Source organism: Podarcis cretensis, assembly GCF_951804945.1.
Source record: "Podarcis cretensis genome assembly, chromosome: 14".
Taxonomy (NCBI): domain Eukaryota; kingdom Metazoa; phylum Chordata; class Lepidosauria; order Squamata; family Lacertidae; genus Podarcis; species Podarcis cretensis.
Genome location: NC_137183.1, coordinates 21,986,317 through 22,006,755, shown reverse-complemented (window position 1 = coordinate 22,006,755; position 20,439 = coordinate 21,986,317). Strand labels below are relative to the sequence as shown.

The 20,439-nt window shown below is 44.5% G+C and overlaps 2 protein-coding genes across 3 annotated transcripts in view; both read left to right on the top strand.

Moving 5' to 3' along the window:
- LOC307203455 (F-box/LRR-repeat protein 14-like) overlaps nucleotides 1–20,439 on the top strand; it is a 234,344-nt gene that overhangs the window by 161,345 nt on the left and 52,560 nt on the right. The window lies entirely within an intron of this gene.
- The window catches only part of PLEKHO2 (pleckstrin homology domain containing O2), a 33,959-nt gene continuing 14,256 nt past the window's right edge, over nucleotides 737–20,439 (top strand). For both annotated transcript variants that reach the window (XR_013833216.1, XM_079954288.1), the window contains exons 1-2: nucleotides 737–1,212; nucleotides 11,274–11,426. Coding sequence is in view for 1 of the 2 variants with exons in the window: in XM_079954288.1 (XP_079810414.1) it covers nucleotides 1,204–1,212; nucleotides 11,274–11,426 (162 nt within the window). In the remaining variant the exon portion in view is untranslated. The remainder of the gene's footprint in view (nucleotides 1,213–11,273; nucleotides 11,427–20,439) is intronic.

Below are 20,439 nucleotides of genomic sequence, written 5' to 3'. Positions count from 1 at the left end.
ATCCCTGCCTGTTTCCTTCATTCCTCCAGCCCAGAACCTACCCACCTGTCTGATGGTCTTCTGCGCTCTTAAATCAGAGGTGTAGAATCTGGGGAGCCTAAAGGGGGCACAATCTAGTATTGCCTAACAGTGGATTTTATATATTTTAATTTGTTTACGGCAATTGTTTCATGGATTAGGAGTAGATAATGTAGGTGAAGCTCTTTGCACTTTTAGACAAATGTACAAGATTATTATGCAGTAAGGTGGTCCCCTTTTATACACCCTAAGTATTGAATTTGTGGGTTGGTTTGTCTTTGTATGTGTGTGTGTTGCAGTTTAAACCTTCATTCTATGCCTCTCTGAGACTTTTTGCTGGTAAAAAAGTGACAAATGAATAAAATGATTGCGTATAGGGCTGTTCAGAATGCACACCAGCTGGTCCTCAAGATGACACCCTCCAGAGGTCGTTGGCCTACAACTCCCAGCACCCAAAAAGGGGAGTTGTAGTTCAGCAACACCTGGGAGTCACTAGCTCGGGCAAGTCCGGTGTCCCCAGAGCCTCTCGCTTTGGAGTCGAGGCGCTCATGCGGGACTTACTCCCGAGTAGACGCTGGCACGCTGCAGACAGCCCTGCAAGCTGGAGCTGGATCTCACCCAGTGTGGCTGTGTAGGTGGGGAGGGGGGGGAACAGCTTCCCCTTCTCAGCTGGTTCCTCCTCCTCCTCTCCTTCCCTAAGAGCTCAAGCTACTACCGGAAACCAATATTTTTTTGCTGCCGCGGCCGCTGTGTCTTCTTTTTGCAAAGTTGTTTCGAAGCAAACAGAGGCGCTGCAAAGCAGCATCGGCGGCGGAGCTGTTTTCTTTGCAACTTCCAAACGAACCCTGGACTTTTCTTTTTCTCTTCGCCAGCCTGGAAAGTTGTTGTACCTCCATCTCCCCTTTCCCTCCCCAGCGCCCGAACCCGGCATGTTTGATCCGCCGGCTGCTGCTGCTGCTGCTTGCAGGCTCCGGGACTCCGGCAGAGCCCGGGCGAAGGATGCAAGAACAGCCCCGAGGCTCCTAAGAAGGCATTAAAAAGCGATCTCCGAGCGAAGAAGCGCGCCCGGCGTGTTTGGAGAGGAATCCAGATAATAATAAGAATTATTATTATTATTTTTGCAAGGGGTGGGAGACGCATCGCCCTCCTCTTTCCTCTCTCTCCCTCCCCCCCCCCATCTCCACCATGGAAGATGTGAGTAATGTTTCGAGTGCAATGGGTTGGCAAAGGAAGGCAGCTTAAAAAGGCTTTGCATACTTGGGAGGGAGAAGGAATGGGCGAGATGTGGCGAGTTACAAGATAGAGGAGCGAGGAATGCGCCCCTTTTCTGTTCGTTCAAGAAGTTAAGTTTCTAGTCCTCTGGGTCCAACTGCTTGCTTTCCTCTGCTCTTGGCTGGGCGTGTGTTTGATCCTGTGATGATTATTTAGATTTCTTATCAGCCCTTCGCTGTGGGGTCCCGGGCGGTTTACAGCCATGTGAAAACACAATATTAAAATCAGTTAAAACAAATTGCGGTCAAGAGAATAGGATGGATCCTAGATCGATAGATTGTCAGAAACTAGGGTACAGAGCATGCAACAGAATCTACCTTCTTAAAGATTCTTACCCAGATCTTGTTTTGAAAGCTGACTGAACTTGTTAAGTTTAACATCCGAAGAGGAGTATGTCAGTTTCAAAAGCTTTTTTTTTTTTGGGGGGGGGAGGTTAGGAAAAGCTGGGGGGGAGGCAAATATACTGTAGTAGAGGATAGAGGTAATTGGGGACGACGACTGGACGCTCCCCCCCTTCCCCCTGCTTCCTGCTGAAATTAAACAGAGGGAGCTCTCAAAAGGGCCTGGATGAAAGTCTTTTTAAAAGTTTGTTTTCCTATTGGCATGGAATGGTCTTTGGCCTGGGAAAAGGAGAGGGAGGAAAACATAGCTTGTTTTGTTGATGGATGTCCGAGGTTGCTGGAAAAGGAGCACGTGCTTCAGAGGTCTCTCTGGAGTTGCTTTGCCCTGCTATGAGAAAACTCAGGCGGTGGACGAAAGTTGCCAAGCTTCCTGCTCTAACCTTGCTCCTGTGCCTTTTGTAGCAGCTTAGCACACTCCAGTCTTAGGCATCAAGTGTCGGTGGGACAGCTTTGCTGGCTTAATTCCTGGGCACCAAGTTGCTGTTGAAAACAGTGGAGCAGGGCCAATTTAAAAAATAAAACAAAAGCTGGCAATGCTTAGGCAGCAGTTGCTGATAAATTGAACTGGGTGAACCTCGCTGTAGGAAATGATGCTTGGAGTGTGCTTTTGGCTCAAGACAGCTGGGTGTGTGTGGGTGTTTCTTGGTTGCCATGGCTCACAAGAAACAGGGAATTGTCATAGCCCAGGGTAGAAGGGGCCAGACTCAGGCATCCTCAATCTCTCCAGATCGTAGTGACCCATTGTGCAACTCTGACATGCAGTCTGATGAAGCAACCTGAGAGAAATGCCTTTAAGACTGTTGCTCCGTGGTAGAATGTCTGCTTTGCATGGTGAAGTTCCAAGGTTCGATCCTGGTAGGATTAGGAATGCCCCTGAACTGAAACCCTGGAGAGCTGCTGCCAGTCAGTGTGGACAGTACTGAGCTAGATGGACCAGTGGTCTGATTCAGTATAAGGGAGCTTCCTATTTTCCAGTTGGTTGGGATGGAGAGGCCTGTATCTCACTGACAGAGCATCTGTTTTGCATGTAATAGGTCCCAATTTCGATCCCCAGTGTCTCTAGGTAGGGCCGGGAAAGTCCAGAGAGCTGCTGCCAGTTAGTGCAAACAGTATGCAGCTAGGTGGGCCAGTGGTCTGACTCAGTATGAGGCAGCTTCCTATGTCTCATGGACACATCTTAGCAATCCCTCCCTGGACCCAGCAGCATCCTTGACAATGACCCACACCCATAGCTATTGATAGTTTGTGGGCAAATAACTTGATAAATTAATACTCAAACTCATAGGAGCATAGGAAGCTGCCAAGTCTCATCATTAGTTTACCTGGCTCAATATTGTCTACAACTGGGAAAGCAAACATTGTGTCTTCCAGATGTGGGACTACAACTCCCATCAGCCCCAGCCAGCAAGTCAGGGATGATGGGAGTTGCAGTGTAGCAGCATATTAGTGGGTCGCCCTGGTTTACATTGACTGGCAGTAGCTCTCCAGGGTTTCAGACAGTAAATCTTTTTCAAGCCTTCTTGGAGATGCCGGGGATTAAACCTGGGACCTTCTGCATGCAAAGCATGCGCACTGCCAGTGAACTATTGCCCTTCCTACATTTTGTACTTGGAAGCAATTCAGTACAGACCACTGGGCTATTTAAACTCTTGACATAATTAATTCAAAGGGTCACAAGAAGGCAACTGAACCCATTATATTTACTACATTCTGCCTCTCCTGTGCTGATGTTGCTGCAATAGGATATAGGTGGTAACCCAAGATAGAGACCTGCTTTGCTAAGAGCACTTAGCATGCTTTCAGTGTGTGTTTATTTGCAGCTAAAAACTACTTTACTATATAGGTTAGCATGCTTCTCCTTTAAAATGTTGTTTATTCTTTTGTGCATTTCTACCCAAATCGCCTCTGGCCCGGGGTGTACCGTTTCCCCTCATCCTAGAGTTTAAATGGATCTGTCCAGAAGATCAGGCTGCTGCTTCTTTCCTTCCCTGGCTTCCCCCTTGTTTTGCATTTTGAAACTCTTGCCTTTTCAAATGGGGCTGCTGCTTCCTTCTGCCAACAAACTCGTGCTTGCACCAATTCTGTCAGGGCACTTTTGTACTGGCAACCCATAAGCTGCTTTCTCTCTGCTAATGGGCTGTTGCACTATCGGGTGGGTTTTGTTTTGTTTTTAAAAGAGATTTCATGGAGCCTTCAGCTGTTCCGTCCTCTTGGAGAAATAGGAAATGGGGAAAGGAAAGGAAATGGCTTTTCAAGGCTTTATAAGGGCATGGCGATGCTGCAGATGTAAACCAGTTTCAATCCTGTTGGGCAGTGAAGAATAAGAGCATATACAGTATTTACTCATCGGACTTTTTAAAAAGGTTCAGTACTGCTACCATCTCCGCAGTGCTTCTTCGGAACTGTAGTTCTGTGAGGCATTCTGTGATTCCCAGAAAAGTGTGGGTGAAGCCGCAACAATTATATTGTTAAAATCTATATTAGTTTGCCATGGAGACATAGCATGCTGCTTTATACTGTGTCAGATCATTGTCCATCAAGCTTGGTTTAGTCCACAGTTTCCCAAACAAATCTTCAGTTGTTGTTGGACTACAACTCCCACCATCCCTAGCTACTAAGACCAGTGGCCAGGGATGATGGGAGTTGTAGTCCAAAAACAGCTGGAGACCCAAGGTTGGGAAACACTGGTCTACATTGTGGCCTTCTAGATGTTGCTGGACTCCAGCTTTCATCATCCCTGTCCATTGGCCCATGCTTGCTGGTGCGATGGGAGGTACAGTCCAGCAACATCTGGAGGGCCACAGGTTCCCCATTCCTGATTGACAGTGGCTCTCTGGGTTTTCAGAAAGGAGTGTTCCCCCAGAATTACCTGGAGAGGCTGGGGCTTGAACCTAGAATCATTTGCATGCAAAACCTCAAGACCGACCCTACCATTAGGCAGAGTGAGGAAGCTGCCTCAGGTGGTAGATGCTGAGGGTTGGGGAATGGACAAAGCTGTGTGTGCCATATTGACCTCAGGTGCAGTGGAAGGCACTGCCCCATTGCCAGAGCTAAAGTAAGATTCAGCTGTCAGTCTGGTTAGCTTTTTTACCTGGAATGTAGCGGAAGGGAAGGTATCACCTTATTCTTTGCCTCAGGTAGCAAAATGCCTTGGATTGGCTCTGCAAAGTATGGGCTAGGCTACAGTGTCCTTCAGCCTTGGGTCCCCCGACACTGTTAGACTACAGTTCTCATTAGCTGGGAGTTGTAGTCAAACCATTTCAGCCCTAAGGTGCTGCAGCTTAATTAGTTATCCTTTGTCATCACTGTGCTGTACTCAGGTGGTTGAGTAAATGGTGACATACCTTGCAAGTATGGCATTGAGCAGTGGGGTTTTTTCAGGATTAGTTAACACACAGGACAGGTCAACCACAGATGTCATCTCTAGGCTGAGCCTGCCATGTTCATGACCATTTAAGGAATTATAACAAGGATGGGGAACTTGTGGCCTCTATATATTGTTGGACTCCACTTCCCATCAGTCCCAGCCAGCACAGACAATGACCAGGGATGATGGGAATTGTGGTCCAGCAGTTACCAAAGGCCTGCAAGTTCCCCATACCTGGAAAATAAGCTTTGCCTTTGTCTAGCAACTGGTATTCTCAGCTGAACTGTTACTGAATAAGGAGGTTACATTGACCTATTTTGGCTAGTATCCACTGATCATGCTAATTAAGAGATGATAGATTTGATTCATTTTTAAAGCTGGTTGCCATCACTATATCTTCTTATTTCCTTTTTCACATTCACACTGTTATCTTCCTTAATTGTTTCCAGGATTTTAGGCAACAGAAAATTGCAAAGGTGCTTTTTTTACAATCTTGTGCCATTTTTATTTGCAAGTAAAGAAATCTTTTTTTCTATGTCTTTATGGACTGCGCTTTCATTAAAAAAACCAATTTGTAAAAAGGTCAATTAAAACATCAGTAAATACTGGTTACTAAAAAAGAAATTCACATTGCAAAGGCCTGTCTGAAACACATTTTTTTCAGATTCCTGCTGAAACTCTAGTGGTATGGAGTTCCACAGGACTGGGTCTGTCACACTAAAGGCTTGGTCCCTTGTAAAGCCCAGCAGAACCTCCATAGGCAACTTAACTGCAAAAAAAAATCATTTTTGAAAATGTTTGAGGGCAACTGCTTTGAAAGGATTGCAAAACGATATTGTGGCCTCAGATCTTCAGGAAGCAACTGTCCACAAGTTTGCTCACCACATTGAGTGCCCACCAACCCAACAGGCATGCTTGTCAGAACTTAAGTCTGCGTTGCAGAGTCCTCTGAGTGCCTTGGAGGCAACAGAAGACATGTCTAAGCCCTCTTCCTGACTGCCTCTGAGTTTATGCTGCACCTTGTAGATTCTCCAAGTGCTTCTGAATTAAGCTGAATGGGAAATAGGAGACACACACCCCACCCTTCCCTATTGGGAAAGGGGCAGGGGTCCTGGCAAGCCTATATAATAATAATAATAATAATAATAATAATAATAATAATAATAATAATAATTTATTTATACCCCGCCCATCTGGCTGGGCTTCCCCAGCCACTCTGGGCGGCTTCCAAAAAAATATTAAAATACTGTCATACATCAAACATTAAAAGCTTCCCTAAACAGGGCTGCCTTCAGATGTCTTCTAGAAGTCTGGTAGTTGTTGTTCTCTTTGACATCTGGTGGGAGGGAGTTCCACAGGGAGGGCGCCACTATCGAGAAGGCCCTCTGCCTGGTTCCCTGTATCTTGGCTTCTCGCAGTGAGGGAACTGCCAGAAGGCCCTCGGTGCTGGACCACAGTGTCCGGGTAGAATGATGGGGATGGAGACACTCCTTCAGATATACAGCCTAAACGTTAGATTACTATTAAAGCCATCCAACATTTGTCAACCCCTCCCTCAAACTGCTATTTCTATTTGTCCCATAATAAGAAATGTTCAGCGTGTGATGGAAGCCAAAAGGTTAAATTTTGGACAGGACCTTTTTTAGATTGTATGTGTAAAGTCATATGTCTGAATCTTCCACACATACAAATGCAAATGTCCCTTCAGGTAATATTCTAGTATACTTGGAAGCAAGGCTTAAAGTATTCTTCTCCAGGAGAGAGAGGGAGAGAGAGAGAGTGGTACAGTCATACCCTGGAAGTTGAATGGAATCTGTTCTGGAAGTCTGTTAGACTTCCAAAACGTTTGGAAACCAAAGTGTGGCTTCTGATTGGCTGTAGGAAGCTCCTGGAGCCAATCAGAAGCCGTGATGGACGTTTGGGTTCCAAAAGAACATTCAGAAACCAGAACACTCACTTCTGGGTTTCAATTGTTTGGGAGCCAAGGCATTTGAGATCCAAGGTATGACTGTATATCAAGATTTTCACTAATGTGGGGGAAGAGAGCTTTGTACATCATAATTTGACACAATAAATGAAATCCCACCAACAGCTTTGAAATTATGCAGGTCTTCCTTACCCTTAGAAACATGTAATTTGTGGGTTATTTTCTCTGCAATAGCCAGAGTTCACATACCCTTCTACCGCAACAAGTGGTTTAAGTCATGTTGTGTCTTCCATTTCTGGGCCAAAGAAGTTTCTAGATAGGCTAGTTTGAAAATTTGTGTGTGAGTATCCAAAAATGTAATCGTTCCCTGCAGAAGTTGAAATGGTGCAGTCCAGAATTTCATCACTAATGTTCGAATCCACTGTGCACATTTTGGTTACAGTGTGGGAGGAGACTAGGAGGGAGGGTACCACTAGTTGTACATCTGCTGTAGCCAATGTTACATCGGAAACAGCTGAGCTAACCTCTGTTGGCCATATACCTGGTGACTTGCCAATGGGCATCCTTTGGATCCATGTCAGAGCACTGATTTCAAAGCAGTTGTGTGGCTTCCAAGTCCACTGCGTTTATTGCTGGACCACACTAGCTGCAGACCACTACAAAGAAGTGAACTGGTATGCTCGTTCCAGCAACTGGAGTAACTTTATTTTTGATGCACTGGCTGCCCCCCCCCAAACCCTAAAAAACAAACCATTAGATACATGACAGTGATGTGATCATTGGGGTCAAACATGCAGAGAAACCCAGGACTGCCATTTGCAGAACTTGTATTTGTTGCACTGCAATTTTGCATATGTCTCAGAAGTAAGCCTCATACACGTTCAGTGGGTACTTACTACAGGTAAATGTGCATAAGATTTCTGCCTGAATTTCAATGATCTGGTTCATAGTTTTTCTTTTTTTAGCCCTGTTCAAAGGAGGTTAGAATTATAGACTCTTGATATGCTTCTAAGGGTTGCACCAAAAGGAGCTTAATCAGAAATCCTGACGTGTCTATATTTGTACAAGAACTGAAAGTTGCAGGAAGTGGTAATACGTAGTAAGACATAAGTTCCTGGTATATTAGAAAGATTTCTTGTTTTTCAAAAATAATACTTTTAATCTGATTTAAGCACTCCTCATATCCTTACCCTCAAAGAATGAATGAATGAATCTTTATTTGCATCAGCCATCGGCCATAGCAGTAAAACAACAATACAGTATACAAAGAATAGAAATAAAAAGTCAATTATATAAAATACAATCCCTCAAAGAGATTTCAATAAGAAATCTAAATTGCAAACCTTTTCAGCATCAGTCTAATTAAAATTAGGAATAGTCAGGTTCCCATAAAGAATATATTTGGGGGTACTTGTTTGTTTGTTTGTTTGTATTGCACATTTATAGCCAGATTTAATTATTTTTTATTCAAAACATTTTTATGCCCTGCTTTCCCTCTTCACAAAGCAGTTGCTCAGAGCAACTTGCAAATAAAGAGAAACATCAGTGCAGCAGTGATCCAAGCACTAAAACACAAACCTTCAAACAATTTTTTTTACAAAGAGCAGTACTTACAGTGAATATGTTGAGCAGCGACAGAAGAGAAGTTTTTAATTGGCAGTGGGGGAATAAAAGAGTAAGATAACCTAACCTTCAGCTGGTGCAAAATGTAATGGCTAGATTGTTCGCTAGAACAAGATGGTTTGAGCATATCCTGACCCATCTGCCCTGGCTCTCAATTAGTTTCCAGGCCCAATTCAAAGTGACGGGATTGACCTATTAAGCCTCAGGACCTCAATACATTAAGGACAACCTCTCCCCGTACAAACCGATCCAGACCCTGCGCTTATCAACTCAGGCCCTTCTCTATATCCCCCCTCCCAGAGAGGTTCAAATGGTGGCAACAAGAGAACAGGCCTTTTCTGTGGTGGCTCCCCGACTGGAATGCTTTCCCAAGGGAGACTCGCCTGGTGCCATCATTACATGTCTTTAGATGCCAGGCAAAAACATTCCTCTTTACTCGGGCTTTTAACTGATTAAATAACTTATGGTGTGTTAAAGCTGGTGGCATGTACGACAGTTATTATGATTATTTTATTATTATGCTGCCTGTTGCTATGCTTTTTATTATGTTTTTATTATTGATTCTCCATAAAATGTGTTCTTAATGTTGTACGCTGCCCTGGGATCTTTTGATAAAGGGTGGTATATAAATCAAATAAAAATATAAACAAACAAACAAACAAACAAATCACCAGAATATCCACCTCAGCAATTCTCTGTGTTTGTGCTTTCCCCCATTTTCTTTCTAATATATTTCCCCATGACTTGAAAGTCATGCAAACCTATTTCTTGAAGATGTTGGGGGCAGACTCATGAAAGGAAACTTGTATCTGATCTTCTGAGAATGTGTGCTGCAAAGTTTATTTGAACTCATCCTGTCAGCTCTCACAAGATATTATGAGACTTTAATTTACAGAGAGATATATATTGGGGGGTGGGGGTGGCTATTTGGCCTGGAAAATAGAAGCTGTTTGCCCTTAATAGGAAGGTGTGCTGGATTTTAGGATGTTTTTTTCTTAGACTATATTGGTGTGTTTGAGTAGCCATCCTGGCTATGGACTTCTATTAGTACAGCTTTGAGCAAGTATGCCTGAGGCCAAGGCTTATTTTTTTTAAGGCAAAAAAAAAAGGGTATGAATGTGACTGAAGAGTGAGAACAGGAAACGCCACGTTGTATTTATAGTTATATATACATTTAGTTATCTATCTGTCTACAGTTTATATATATATCTAATGCGATATATGTATAGCCTTGTCAAAGAGAACCCTGAATTACTGAGGGATCTTAAACCATTTCTTTCAACGAATTTAAAAAACACGTTTTCAGTCAGTTGGATGGTTTCCAGAGGTAGCGTTGACAAAGCACACGTCGCCCCACCTAACGCACATGTTCAGGGTGCGAGTCTCCTTGCTGATTTGCTGCTAGTCCCCATGAGTGAGCAATGTGGCTGGAAGTGGTAGGAGTAGATTAGAGAGGGGGCAGGCTCCTGCTATATATCCCAGGCCTGGCCAAGCAAGTAACCGCCTGCTGTCTACCAATGTTGCATATAACATAACTGCTTCTGTGTAGAAGTCGTGGAATCTGGAGCTCCAGATCCTTGCCTCCCTCCTGGTTCATGTCTCAAGTTTCTGTGATTTTTATTCTCCTTTTTGTTTTACTTTTTACTTTAGATTTCTCGCTTCTCCTTTACCATACCTTTCTCTTCAACACATTTATTCTACAGTGTTGCCCCGCAAGACGAATGCCTCGCAAGACGAAAAACCCGCTAAGCGAAAGGGTTTTCCGTTTTGGAGGCGCTTCGCAAAACGAATTTCCCTATGGGCTTGCTTCGCAAGACGAAATGTCTTGCGAGTTTTTCCGACTCCCCCCCCCCCTTTTTCTAAGCCACTAAGCCCCTTATCTGCTTATCCGCTAAGCTGATAAGCCGCTAAAAGCCGCTAAGCCGCTAATAGCGCTAATCCGCTAAGCCGTCAATGGGCTTGCTTCGCAAGACGAAAAAACCGCTAGATGAAGAGAATCGCGGAACGGATTCTTTTCGTCTTGCGAGGCACCACTATATTCTATACTGTAGGGGTGCTCAGGTGAACCCCCACGTGCCAGTCCTCAAAGGTTGGAGGGTGGAGGAAGTGGGAATGTTAGGCAAGACTCACTTAAGCCTGTCTGAAAAGTGGGGTGCCCATCTTGCCCCAGTTTGAGTGCATTGCCTCATGTCCTCAATGAATATGTGAGGGAGGGTTAGTATCCTGACGGAAAGACTACATGGCAGGAGCTGCCTTGACCTCTTGGATTGGATCTGATCTGTGGGCAATTGCCAATTATAAGAACTGTAACTTGGAGGAACTTGTTTTCCTCTTCCCTCCAATTCCTTTTTCCTTGTGTGCTGTGTCTTTTTTATTGAGAGCCTGAGGGCGGCGACTGTCTCGTTTGCAGTGCAATAAAAACACACACACACATGCAAACAAACAAACATTTCACAAAAGGTTTCTCTCGCCTTGATTGCAATTTCTTTTCTCCTTAAATAACGGAGAATTGTGGTGTGGGGGAGACACAGGAGAAAAACTGAGCACCTCTTATGCTGTGCACATAAATTAAAGTTGCTTGTATAGCTGCATAATGTGCTGGGGTGTGTGTGTAAAGGTTTGAGTTTCTAATGACAACCTTTCTTTTTTCCTGGTGTGGCTCTAGGGTGTGAAGGAGGAGACCCCAGAGAAGCCAAAGTGTCCTGCTAAAGCGGAGAAAGCTGGCTGGATCAGGAAGAGCAGTGGAGGCCTCTTTGGTCTCTGGAAGGAGCGTTACATCCAGCTGTGCAAAACCAAACTGTTAGTGTATGAAGATGAGGTAAGAACAGTTGAAGGGAAGCTTATCTGGAGAGGGCTGTTCTCTTGCTCAGTGCTCGGTGACACTGGGGCCTGCCACAACGCAATCATAGGATCAGCCACTCTTGTCTTGACACGGTGCCTTTCAGTACGTTCGCCTGCTAAATCCTGAAGACCGGTGGCGCTCATAGTTCGCCTGCATTAAGGTTGCACCTGTCAATTCCGTATCAAAATAAGCTCCTGTTTCTCCCCTTGTATGAGACACCACATTCCAGGGAGCTTGCCGTTTTGGTCCATTGCAACAGAAACCAGCAGCTTTGGGGATCGCAACCTGCTCAGGCTTTAATACCTGCCTTGGAGGCCCTGCTGTCTGTATCATTGTCCAAGGTGCTTAATAATAGTAATAGTAGTAGTAGTAGTAGTAGTAATAATAATAATAATAATAATAATAATAATAATAATGTGTATGCAACCCACTTGACTGGGTTTCCCCAGCCACTCAAGAGATTAGGCCCTTTTGGTAGTGGAAACGGGTTTCCCTGTACAGCAGGGATCAGGAGCCTTCTTCATCCCGAGGGCCACATTGCATTCTGGGCAACTGCAGGGAGCCACGTACCAGTGGGCAGCCAATGAATGTTCAGTATACTGATTTCTATGCACATTCACCCACTTCTCCATCCAGACTAACAAGACACATTGTCTGAGTTAAGGGTATGTTCTAACCAGGCAAAAACATTTGGGGTGTTTCTTGGGGAGAGTCCCAAGGGAGATAAAGAGATTTGGAGGGCTGTATTTGGCCCCAGAGCCTGAGGTTCCCCAGCCCTGCTGCAGAGATTCACCCAGCTTCCTCCCTGTTATTTTTCAGACAAAAATTGAAAACATGTCTATTCATCAAACAGGATTTTAATATCTAACTCTGCTTCTTTCTTTTATTAATTGCTTGGGGGTAAGCAGCTCTAACTCTTAGAAGAAAGACAGATTTAAATGTTGAACTAGTAATAATAGAGCCCATTTTCTTAAAAGCGCTGCTACACATCCCCCCCCCCCCGTATACTCATGTGTGCCAGTGAGAGATACAGTTATGCCATCTAAGGATCTGATCAAATAGATTCTAAGCCACAAACATTCATGTCAAAATAAAGCTGCAGTCCTGTGCAATTTTATGTTGCAGTAAGTCCTGCAGAATTCAACAGGACTTAATTCTGAGTAGGCAGAACTTTTTAAAAAGAAAGAAGAAGAAAATGAAATGCAGCCTGAAGCCCAGTGTTGGTGAAGGCCTGTTAGATTAGCAGTAGACATTCTACTGTGCATGCAGAAGGTCTCGGGTTCAACCCTGGAATCTCCAGGAAGATCTGGAAGAGAATCTCTGTCTGAAACCAGGGAGAGCTACTGCCAGTCAAAGTCAACAATAGACCAGTGGTCTGACTCATGATAAGGGAGCTCTCTGTGTTGCTCTTTTGTTAAGAGCTGTGTTTGGACTTTGAAGAACTGGGTTTGAATTACACCTCCGGCATGAATATTCTTTGTCCTTGGGTGAGTCACTATTTTTCTCCTTCAGCCTTATTTTTCCCAGCTGTCTGCAGGAATAACAAGGACTTGCCTCACAGGACTTAGTGAGAATCAACATAATAATATTTATTATTATTTTTACAAATATCAGGAACCTCTTCTTACATTTGCTGAGAATTGGCCAGGATATTATTTGCAAATAATTTGTTTTGATTTGACTGGAAAATAAAACCACATTAAGAGAAGGTGAAATGACTTCATAGGATTTGGGAACAATCAACTGAAGACTAATTCGCAGCTTTTCAGCAATTAAGGGTGCAGTCCTGCACATGTGAAATTTGGAGGAAGAAAATTTGGAGTTTAGGATTGCAACCTAAGCATCAGAATATAATTCAGACTTGGGGATTGGTGGTTACTTATATAATGAATAAGCCCTCGTAGACAACCGAGCAAAGATTTTATGAATGATGCTCCTTGCTGCCTTTCATTTTTGGATATTTTAAAAGATTTTTTTTTATAATAAGTGCTAATTTAATATACTTTAAGAAATATGAGATATATAGCCTCATCAGTGTCTGCAGCCCTTTATTGTATAGGCAAAAGGGAGTAAGTTCCTGCTCCAGGGATCCTACAGTCTAACGGGAAGAGAGCAAAGGAAGAGCATTTTTCACATTGTAGAGCATTCAGAAACACAAACCTCCTCATGCAGTTGCACATACAAGACTTGGATTTCCTGGAAGTTGAGAATAAAGACTCGGGTGGAGTGATGGGGTAGTAGTTGTACAGTGGTGCCCCGCAAGACAAATGCCTCGCAAGACGGAAAACCCGCGAGACGAAAGGGTTTTCTGTTTTGGAGGTGCTTCGCAAAACGAATTCCCTATGGGCTTGCTTTGCAAGACGAAAATGTCTTGCGAGTTCCTGCGGGGTTTTTTTCTCCCCCCCCCCTTTTTCTAAGCCGCTAAGCCGCTTATCAGCTGATCCGCTAAGCCGCTTATCAGCTGATCCGCTAAGCCGCTTAACAGCTGATCCGCTAAGCCGCTTATCAGCTGATCCGCTAAGCTGCTGATCTGCTAAGCCGCTAATAGCGCTAATCTGCTAAGCTGTCAATGGGCTTGCTTCGCAAGACGAAAAAACCGCAAGACGAAGAGACTCGCGGAACGGATTCTTTTCGTCTTGCGAGGCACCACTGTATTAAGCAAGAGCGTCATAGAACATGATCTGGAGTAAGGCCTGTGTTCAAGTCCCCACTCAGTGATGACGTCTGTGAAGGTTGGGCCAGTTACATGCTCTCAGCCTAGCCTATGAGGGTGATTGTGAGGAGAATATGAGACAGCCCCCCTGTATGTCAACCTCTGGCTCCTTGGGGGAACGGGACAGGATGTGCAAAAGGGTTATTTTAATTGTAAAAGATGCTTGTAAATAACCACTTGCCTGGTCAACTATGGTATTCCCCCCATTTCCTCCAGGTGACCAGCTATAGACCTGGTCCACACAGGCAACAGAATAAGACTGCAAGAACCCTGAAGTGGTAGAATAGTCTGTACCACTTTTAACTTCAGGTGGGGCAATGCCATCTTTGAATGCTTATCCACTGTAAGTGCTCCCTGCAAATTTAAAAGGAAAAGCAATGCCTCTTTGTTGTTGTGCAGCAGCCTGCTCCGTGTTATGCTTGCTTTTTACTTTCAGAGATCTTCCCCAAGCACACACAGAGGGGAACGATTGAAAATGTGGTGTTTCTCCTGCCGTCACAAGTAGTGTAGTTCATTCTGACACCTGCTAATGCTGCTGCCCTCTTCCCACAGCTTTATGCTAGCTGTGACTAGTAACTTCACGCATGCACACCCCTCACTCCACCCTCAGCGGTGAGCTTGCAAGAGCTAACAGAGGCAAGTGTGGGCTCGCAGGCTAATAAAACCAAAATAAAACTGGAGGCTGCAGAGCTTCTCTGCAAGGCTGTTGTAAAAGCACTCTGCAAAATTAAAAATGGTGCAAAGATTGCGATGGTGCTTATTTATTTTTAAAAGTGTGTATCTGGTGCCCTTCCTCTCAGGGCCATGTTCAGACCATCACTGAGAAAGATGCCATCTAATATGTCAAAGGATGGGTTTGTTAGAAATGACAGAGCAATGCAATGTTCAAAAACCGAGGTACCACTGTATTGCAAATTTATTGAAGAAAAGGAAAAAAACATATAGAAAGGAGAGGAAGAAAAGGGGGGACAGGAGAGAGAAAGAAACACACAGGAGAGGAAAAACATTTCAGCTCACATTAACAATACAGTAACCATCAATACATCCATCTTAGCTTACACAGGTAATACATCCATCTTAGCTCTCCACACGCCAACCAAATGTCCAAATATGTATACAAATGAAGCTGATGTTTCTAAAATGTGTGTTCAGATATAGCAAGGATGTTATGGTCTCCAGACCATTGCATGATAGATCGTCAGTGTTTATCCTTCTAGTTTCGCAGTGTCTCTTGGCTCGCTATTGTTCTGCAGTTAAAACCCATCCTTCAGGAATGCAGCGTAAAAGTACACAAGCACCCACAAATACCAAGGATTTCACCAGTACAAAACTGATAAAGAGAACAGCTTTGGACCAGAAAGGGTCTTGTCCGAGGAACCTGCAGGACCATGGAGAGTTTCTAGTGGGCAACCTGTTCTACTGGAGACTGGGACTGGATTGAGCCCTTTTCAGCCTCTGACTTCCTTGGACCCAGGAGAGGGTCCCATGAGGGTCCTAGTCTTCATTCTATAAGCCCTAGTGCTGTGGGATCTGGTCCAGAGGGCTCCTGTGTCCCAGCCTTGGGTTTAGCAGCCCATGTGAGGCTCCAGGCCATGAAACCAGACTACTGTGGCTAGGTAAAGGTAAAGGTAAAGGTACCCCTGCCCGTACGGGCCAGTCTTGACAGACTCTGGGGTTGTGCGCCCATCTCACTTAAGAGGCCAGGGGCCAGCGCTGTCCGGAGACACTTCCGGGTCACGTGGCCAGCGTGACATCGCTGCTCTGGCCAGAGCCAGAGCCAGAGCCGCACACGGAAACGCCGTTTACCTTCCCGCTGGTAAGCGGTCCCTATTTATCTACTTGTACCCGGAGGTGCTTTCGAGCTGCTAGGTTGGCAGGCGCTGGGACCGAGCAGCAGGAGCGCACCCCGCCACAGGGATTCGAACCGCCGACCTTTCGATCGGCAAGCCCTAGGCGCTGAGGCTTTAACCCACAGCGCCACCTGCGTCCTACTGTGGCTACTCAAGCATAAACCCAGGCCCCATCTGCATGGTTCCCCCCAATGAATCCTGGGAAGTGTAGTTGGTTAAAAGTACTGAGAGTGGTTAGGAGATCCCCACAGCGCTCCAGTTCCCAGAGTTCCCTGTGAAGAGGGTTTGATTGCTAAACCACTCTGAGAATTGAAGCTCTGTGAGGGGAATGGGGTCTCCTAACTAATCTCGGCTCCCTTAGCAAATGGCATTTCCCAGGATTATTCAAGGGAAGCCATGGGTGTTTAAAGCGGTGTCATGGTGCTTTAAATGTATGGAGTGAATGTTGTTGCCTCAGTAGACTCTAAACTCGGTGTCAGGATCCCTGCTCAATCCCAGCAACATAATGCTACTGTGTTTTTAAGGCAAGCTTCCTGGATTGAGATCTGAAATGGACTGGCAACTGTTGGGAGCGTTGGGCTGGCAAAGTGTGTTTGCTTCCACCAGTCCCGGTTGGTAGTCTAGCAGTCCCCCGTCCCCCCGCATTGTCTTTTAATGAAAAGCCTTCAAAGGAAGCTCCACGTGCAACACATGCCAGTGGTCCAGATCCCAGATAGCAGCGGCTAGGCTACAAGGAGAAATATAGGCGTTCCTAATCAATCGTTAATCCCCTGGGCAGCTGGAAGTCATCAAGTCCTGGGAGAGATAAGAAATTTAAAAGATGCACTCACAACAAACCCCTGATTTAATTGCCACGGCTCATCTTCCTGACTGCTACTGAGCGCCAAGGCAATTGTCCTTCATGCCTTCGGGTCTGCCTTTCCCCTTTCTCCTCTTTGCCCATTCATGGGCATGAAGGACACTTGTCTGGTTGTGTTTTCTTCTCTGCCTTAGATGGTGACACCTCTGGTGATACCTCTCCAGATGTTGCTGGCTCAATAGCACTTTCTTCTCCAGTTGATTTCCATAGGGTTGGTGTCTTGAAGCAAAGGCAATTTAAGAGCCTTTGGGCCTTAACAAATTTATTATGGCATAAGTTCTTGTGGACTCAGATTTAAGGGAAATGTTAGTTGGCAGATATATATAAATAAAGGAGAAAACTAGACGGTGGGAGGTAAATGGCAGTGAATTGCAAAAATTACAGTCAGTTTGCATGAGAGCTTAAAATACACAAGCAAGAGGCAAAGGTGGTCCCTCAAGCTTGCAATGAGCATTTGGTGTGTTGGTATTTGTACTTGATCTGAAAAAGTAGTCCTGAGTCTAGGACACAATCCCCTCCCATAGTATAAAGGTAGATAGAGAGAAATAGGTATTTTTAAATATTCTTTTCTGCGTGGCCAAAATATACAATGAAATACAAACGGAGAAATATAAGACAGTGGTTGTATTGTGGCTGACTGGCAGCTGAAGACTGTTTTATTCCAACAGACGTTTGGGAACAGACTGGTTTTAAGGAAGGGGCCTTTAATAGTGCTGTGCTGCATTTCTATAACTTGTTTAATTCTATTGTAGATAAAATGCCTTTTTAACTATTATCTTTTAGCTTTTTTTTCATGTTTGCTTTAATTTTTGTGAGCCACCTTGAACCCCTGTTCTGTGAAAAGGGCAGGATATAAATAAATAAAATGATAATAGTGTTAGCCTTGTGCAATGAAAGGTAGCAAAGGGGTTCCTTCACACACACACACACCACACTATTGTAATATCATATAAGGAACAGTCTGAGTATGTGCCAACTCAACCCTTTTTTAGGTGAAGCTGATCTGGCTACTGTCGCATGTACCTTGGGCACATTTAGCATGGATTACTGCAACATGCTTCACGTAGGGCTGCCCTTGAAAAGTTAGGAGGAAGTGCTAGCTGGTGCAAATATTATGTATTTTGTGGTTTTATGTCTTGATTTCATTCTGTGAATCACCCTGAGACCCCCAGGTATAGGGCGGTATATAAATTCAATAAATAATAATAATAATAATACAGCTCCCAGAGTGTTCTCAGGGCTCACTGGTATTTTGAGCAGAATACTATTTTCCCCTTTCAGTCTGGTTTCTTCCAGCTCGTTGGTGGTACTGATCATGTCAAGTTTGCAGGTTCGATCCCTTCATGGGACAGTTGCATATTCCTGCATATTGCAGGGGATTTGCCTAGATTATCCTCAGGGTAACTTCCAAGTCTCGGGACGCGGGTGGCGCTGTGGGTTAAGCCACAGAGCCTAGGACGTGCCAATCAGAAGGTCGGTGGTTCGAATCCCCGCGACGGGGTGAGCTCCCATTGCTCAGTCCCTGCTCCTGCCAACCTAGCAGTTCGAAAGCACCTCAAAGTGCAAGTAGATAAATAGGTACCGCTCCGGGGGGAAGGTAAACGGCGTTTCAGTGCGCTGCTCTGGTTCGCCAGAAGCGGCTTAGTCATGTTGGCCACACGACCCGGAAGCTGTACGCCGGCTCCCTCGGCCAATAAAGCGAGATGAGCGCCGCAACCCCAGAGTCGGTCACGACTGGACCTAATGGTCAGGGGTCCCTTTACTTACTAACTTCCAAGTCTACAATTCTATGATTCATTCCTGGGCACAATTCAAAGTGCTGGTTATTACCTATAAAGCCCTAAGTGGTTTGGGTATTTCAATATTTAAAGCCGTGCCTTCTCCAACACATACCTGCTCAGGACTGGCTGATGATGTCTTTCTGCCTGAGACAAAGGACAAGATGACACATCCTGCTTCCATATTCCATGTACAGAAGCTGACCAATCCGGAAACTAAATCTTAGGCCACATCCATTCCGTACATTTAAAGCAGTATCAAACCATTTTTTGTGGTTTTATGTCTTGATTTCATTCTGTGAATCATCCTGAGACCCCCAGGTATAAGGCGGTATATAAATTCAATAAATAATAATAATAATACAGCTCCCAGAGTGTTCTCAGTTAAAGTTATGGCTTCCTCCAAAGAATCCTGGGAACTGTGATCTGTTATATTGCTGAGAATGGTTAACCCCTGTTCTCCTCACAGAGGTCCGATTCCCTGAGAGGTTTAACAATCAATGCCTCTTCCCAGAGAACTGCAAATTATAGCTCTGCAAGGGTTTGTCTCTGTTAATTTGTATTTGAAGACGGGAGACAGCACGTCCTTCACAGTAACTATCCATACTGATCTTTAATTGTATTTGTTATGGCTTCTTGTATTGTATTTTATGGTATCGCAATATGAAACCTATGGGATTCAAATTGTAATACAATAAAATGCAATATATAAGAAATAAAAGATGCAGTAAAAATACAATTTAAACCACGTAGCATCTAGTGCAGTGCCAGTTTTCAGGTGTGAGAAAAATGATTTTATATGTAATGGAAGCAATAAAGTCTGAGGCAGAACTCCTATGTTTTGTAGCCTCACCTTGGGGGCAAGCTCTTATATGTTATAGTATGGTTTAAATGTGCTTAATGAGCTGGGATTTGCTTGTAATGCAAAGAGAGAGAGAAAGAAAGTAAAAAGAAGAAGAAAGAAAACCAGTGGGATTTCAGGCACCCCATGACTCTGCAGGGCTGGGACAGGGCAGTAATATTGAGAGAGGCAATCTCAATCTAGCTATATATGCTTTGACTGGTGAGCTTCTTATGACTTCAAACGGACCCAGACAAAAATAATCTGTGTTTGCTCAACGTTTCCGTTGTGTTCAGTTTCCTGTGACTTGGTTTCTTGCACAAGCTAGATTTTGCAGGATTGGGCCCATAATGATAAGATTATTTTTCTGCTTTAACCAGCAAGCAGCACCAGATATATGGACATGTTTCATCTCAAGGGAATTTGGAACAGCACACTTTTGCACCCTTAGAATATTGCTGCCCAGTGACCATTTTAGTTGCTTCTACAGTGCAGTCTATTGGGCCTCCTTCCCTGTGCTCACATTCCCACTGTGAGGAACCTGTGCTCCTCCAGCAGTTGCTGGACTCCAAACCTTGTCAGCCTCAGCATCAGCATGACTGATGGTCAGGGATTATGGGAGTTGTAGTCTAGCAGCATGGAGGGCTGCAGGTTCCTCACACCTGGTCCGTAGGCACAAAAGGATGTAACATTTCCAGCAGTTGAGGGGGCTGGGGGGGGGTGCAAAGAGATTTATTTCAGTTCCCTGTGAAACTCCTTGCCGTTCCTCACCACAAGCAGAACCATCTTAAGTGATGTAAAGTAGTCGAAATTGCAGGAAAAAATTATCCAAAACGAGAAAAAATGACTCTTCTTTCATATATGGTAGACATACTCTTATATTTTCCATCTCTGTGTAAAAGTTTGAAATTCCTAATTGTGTGTGAATTTTATTACATCTGTGTTCTT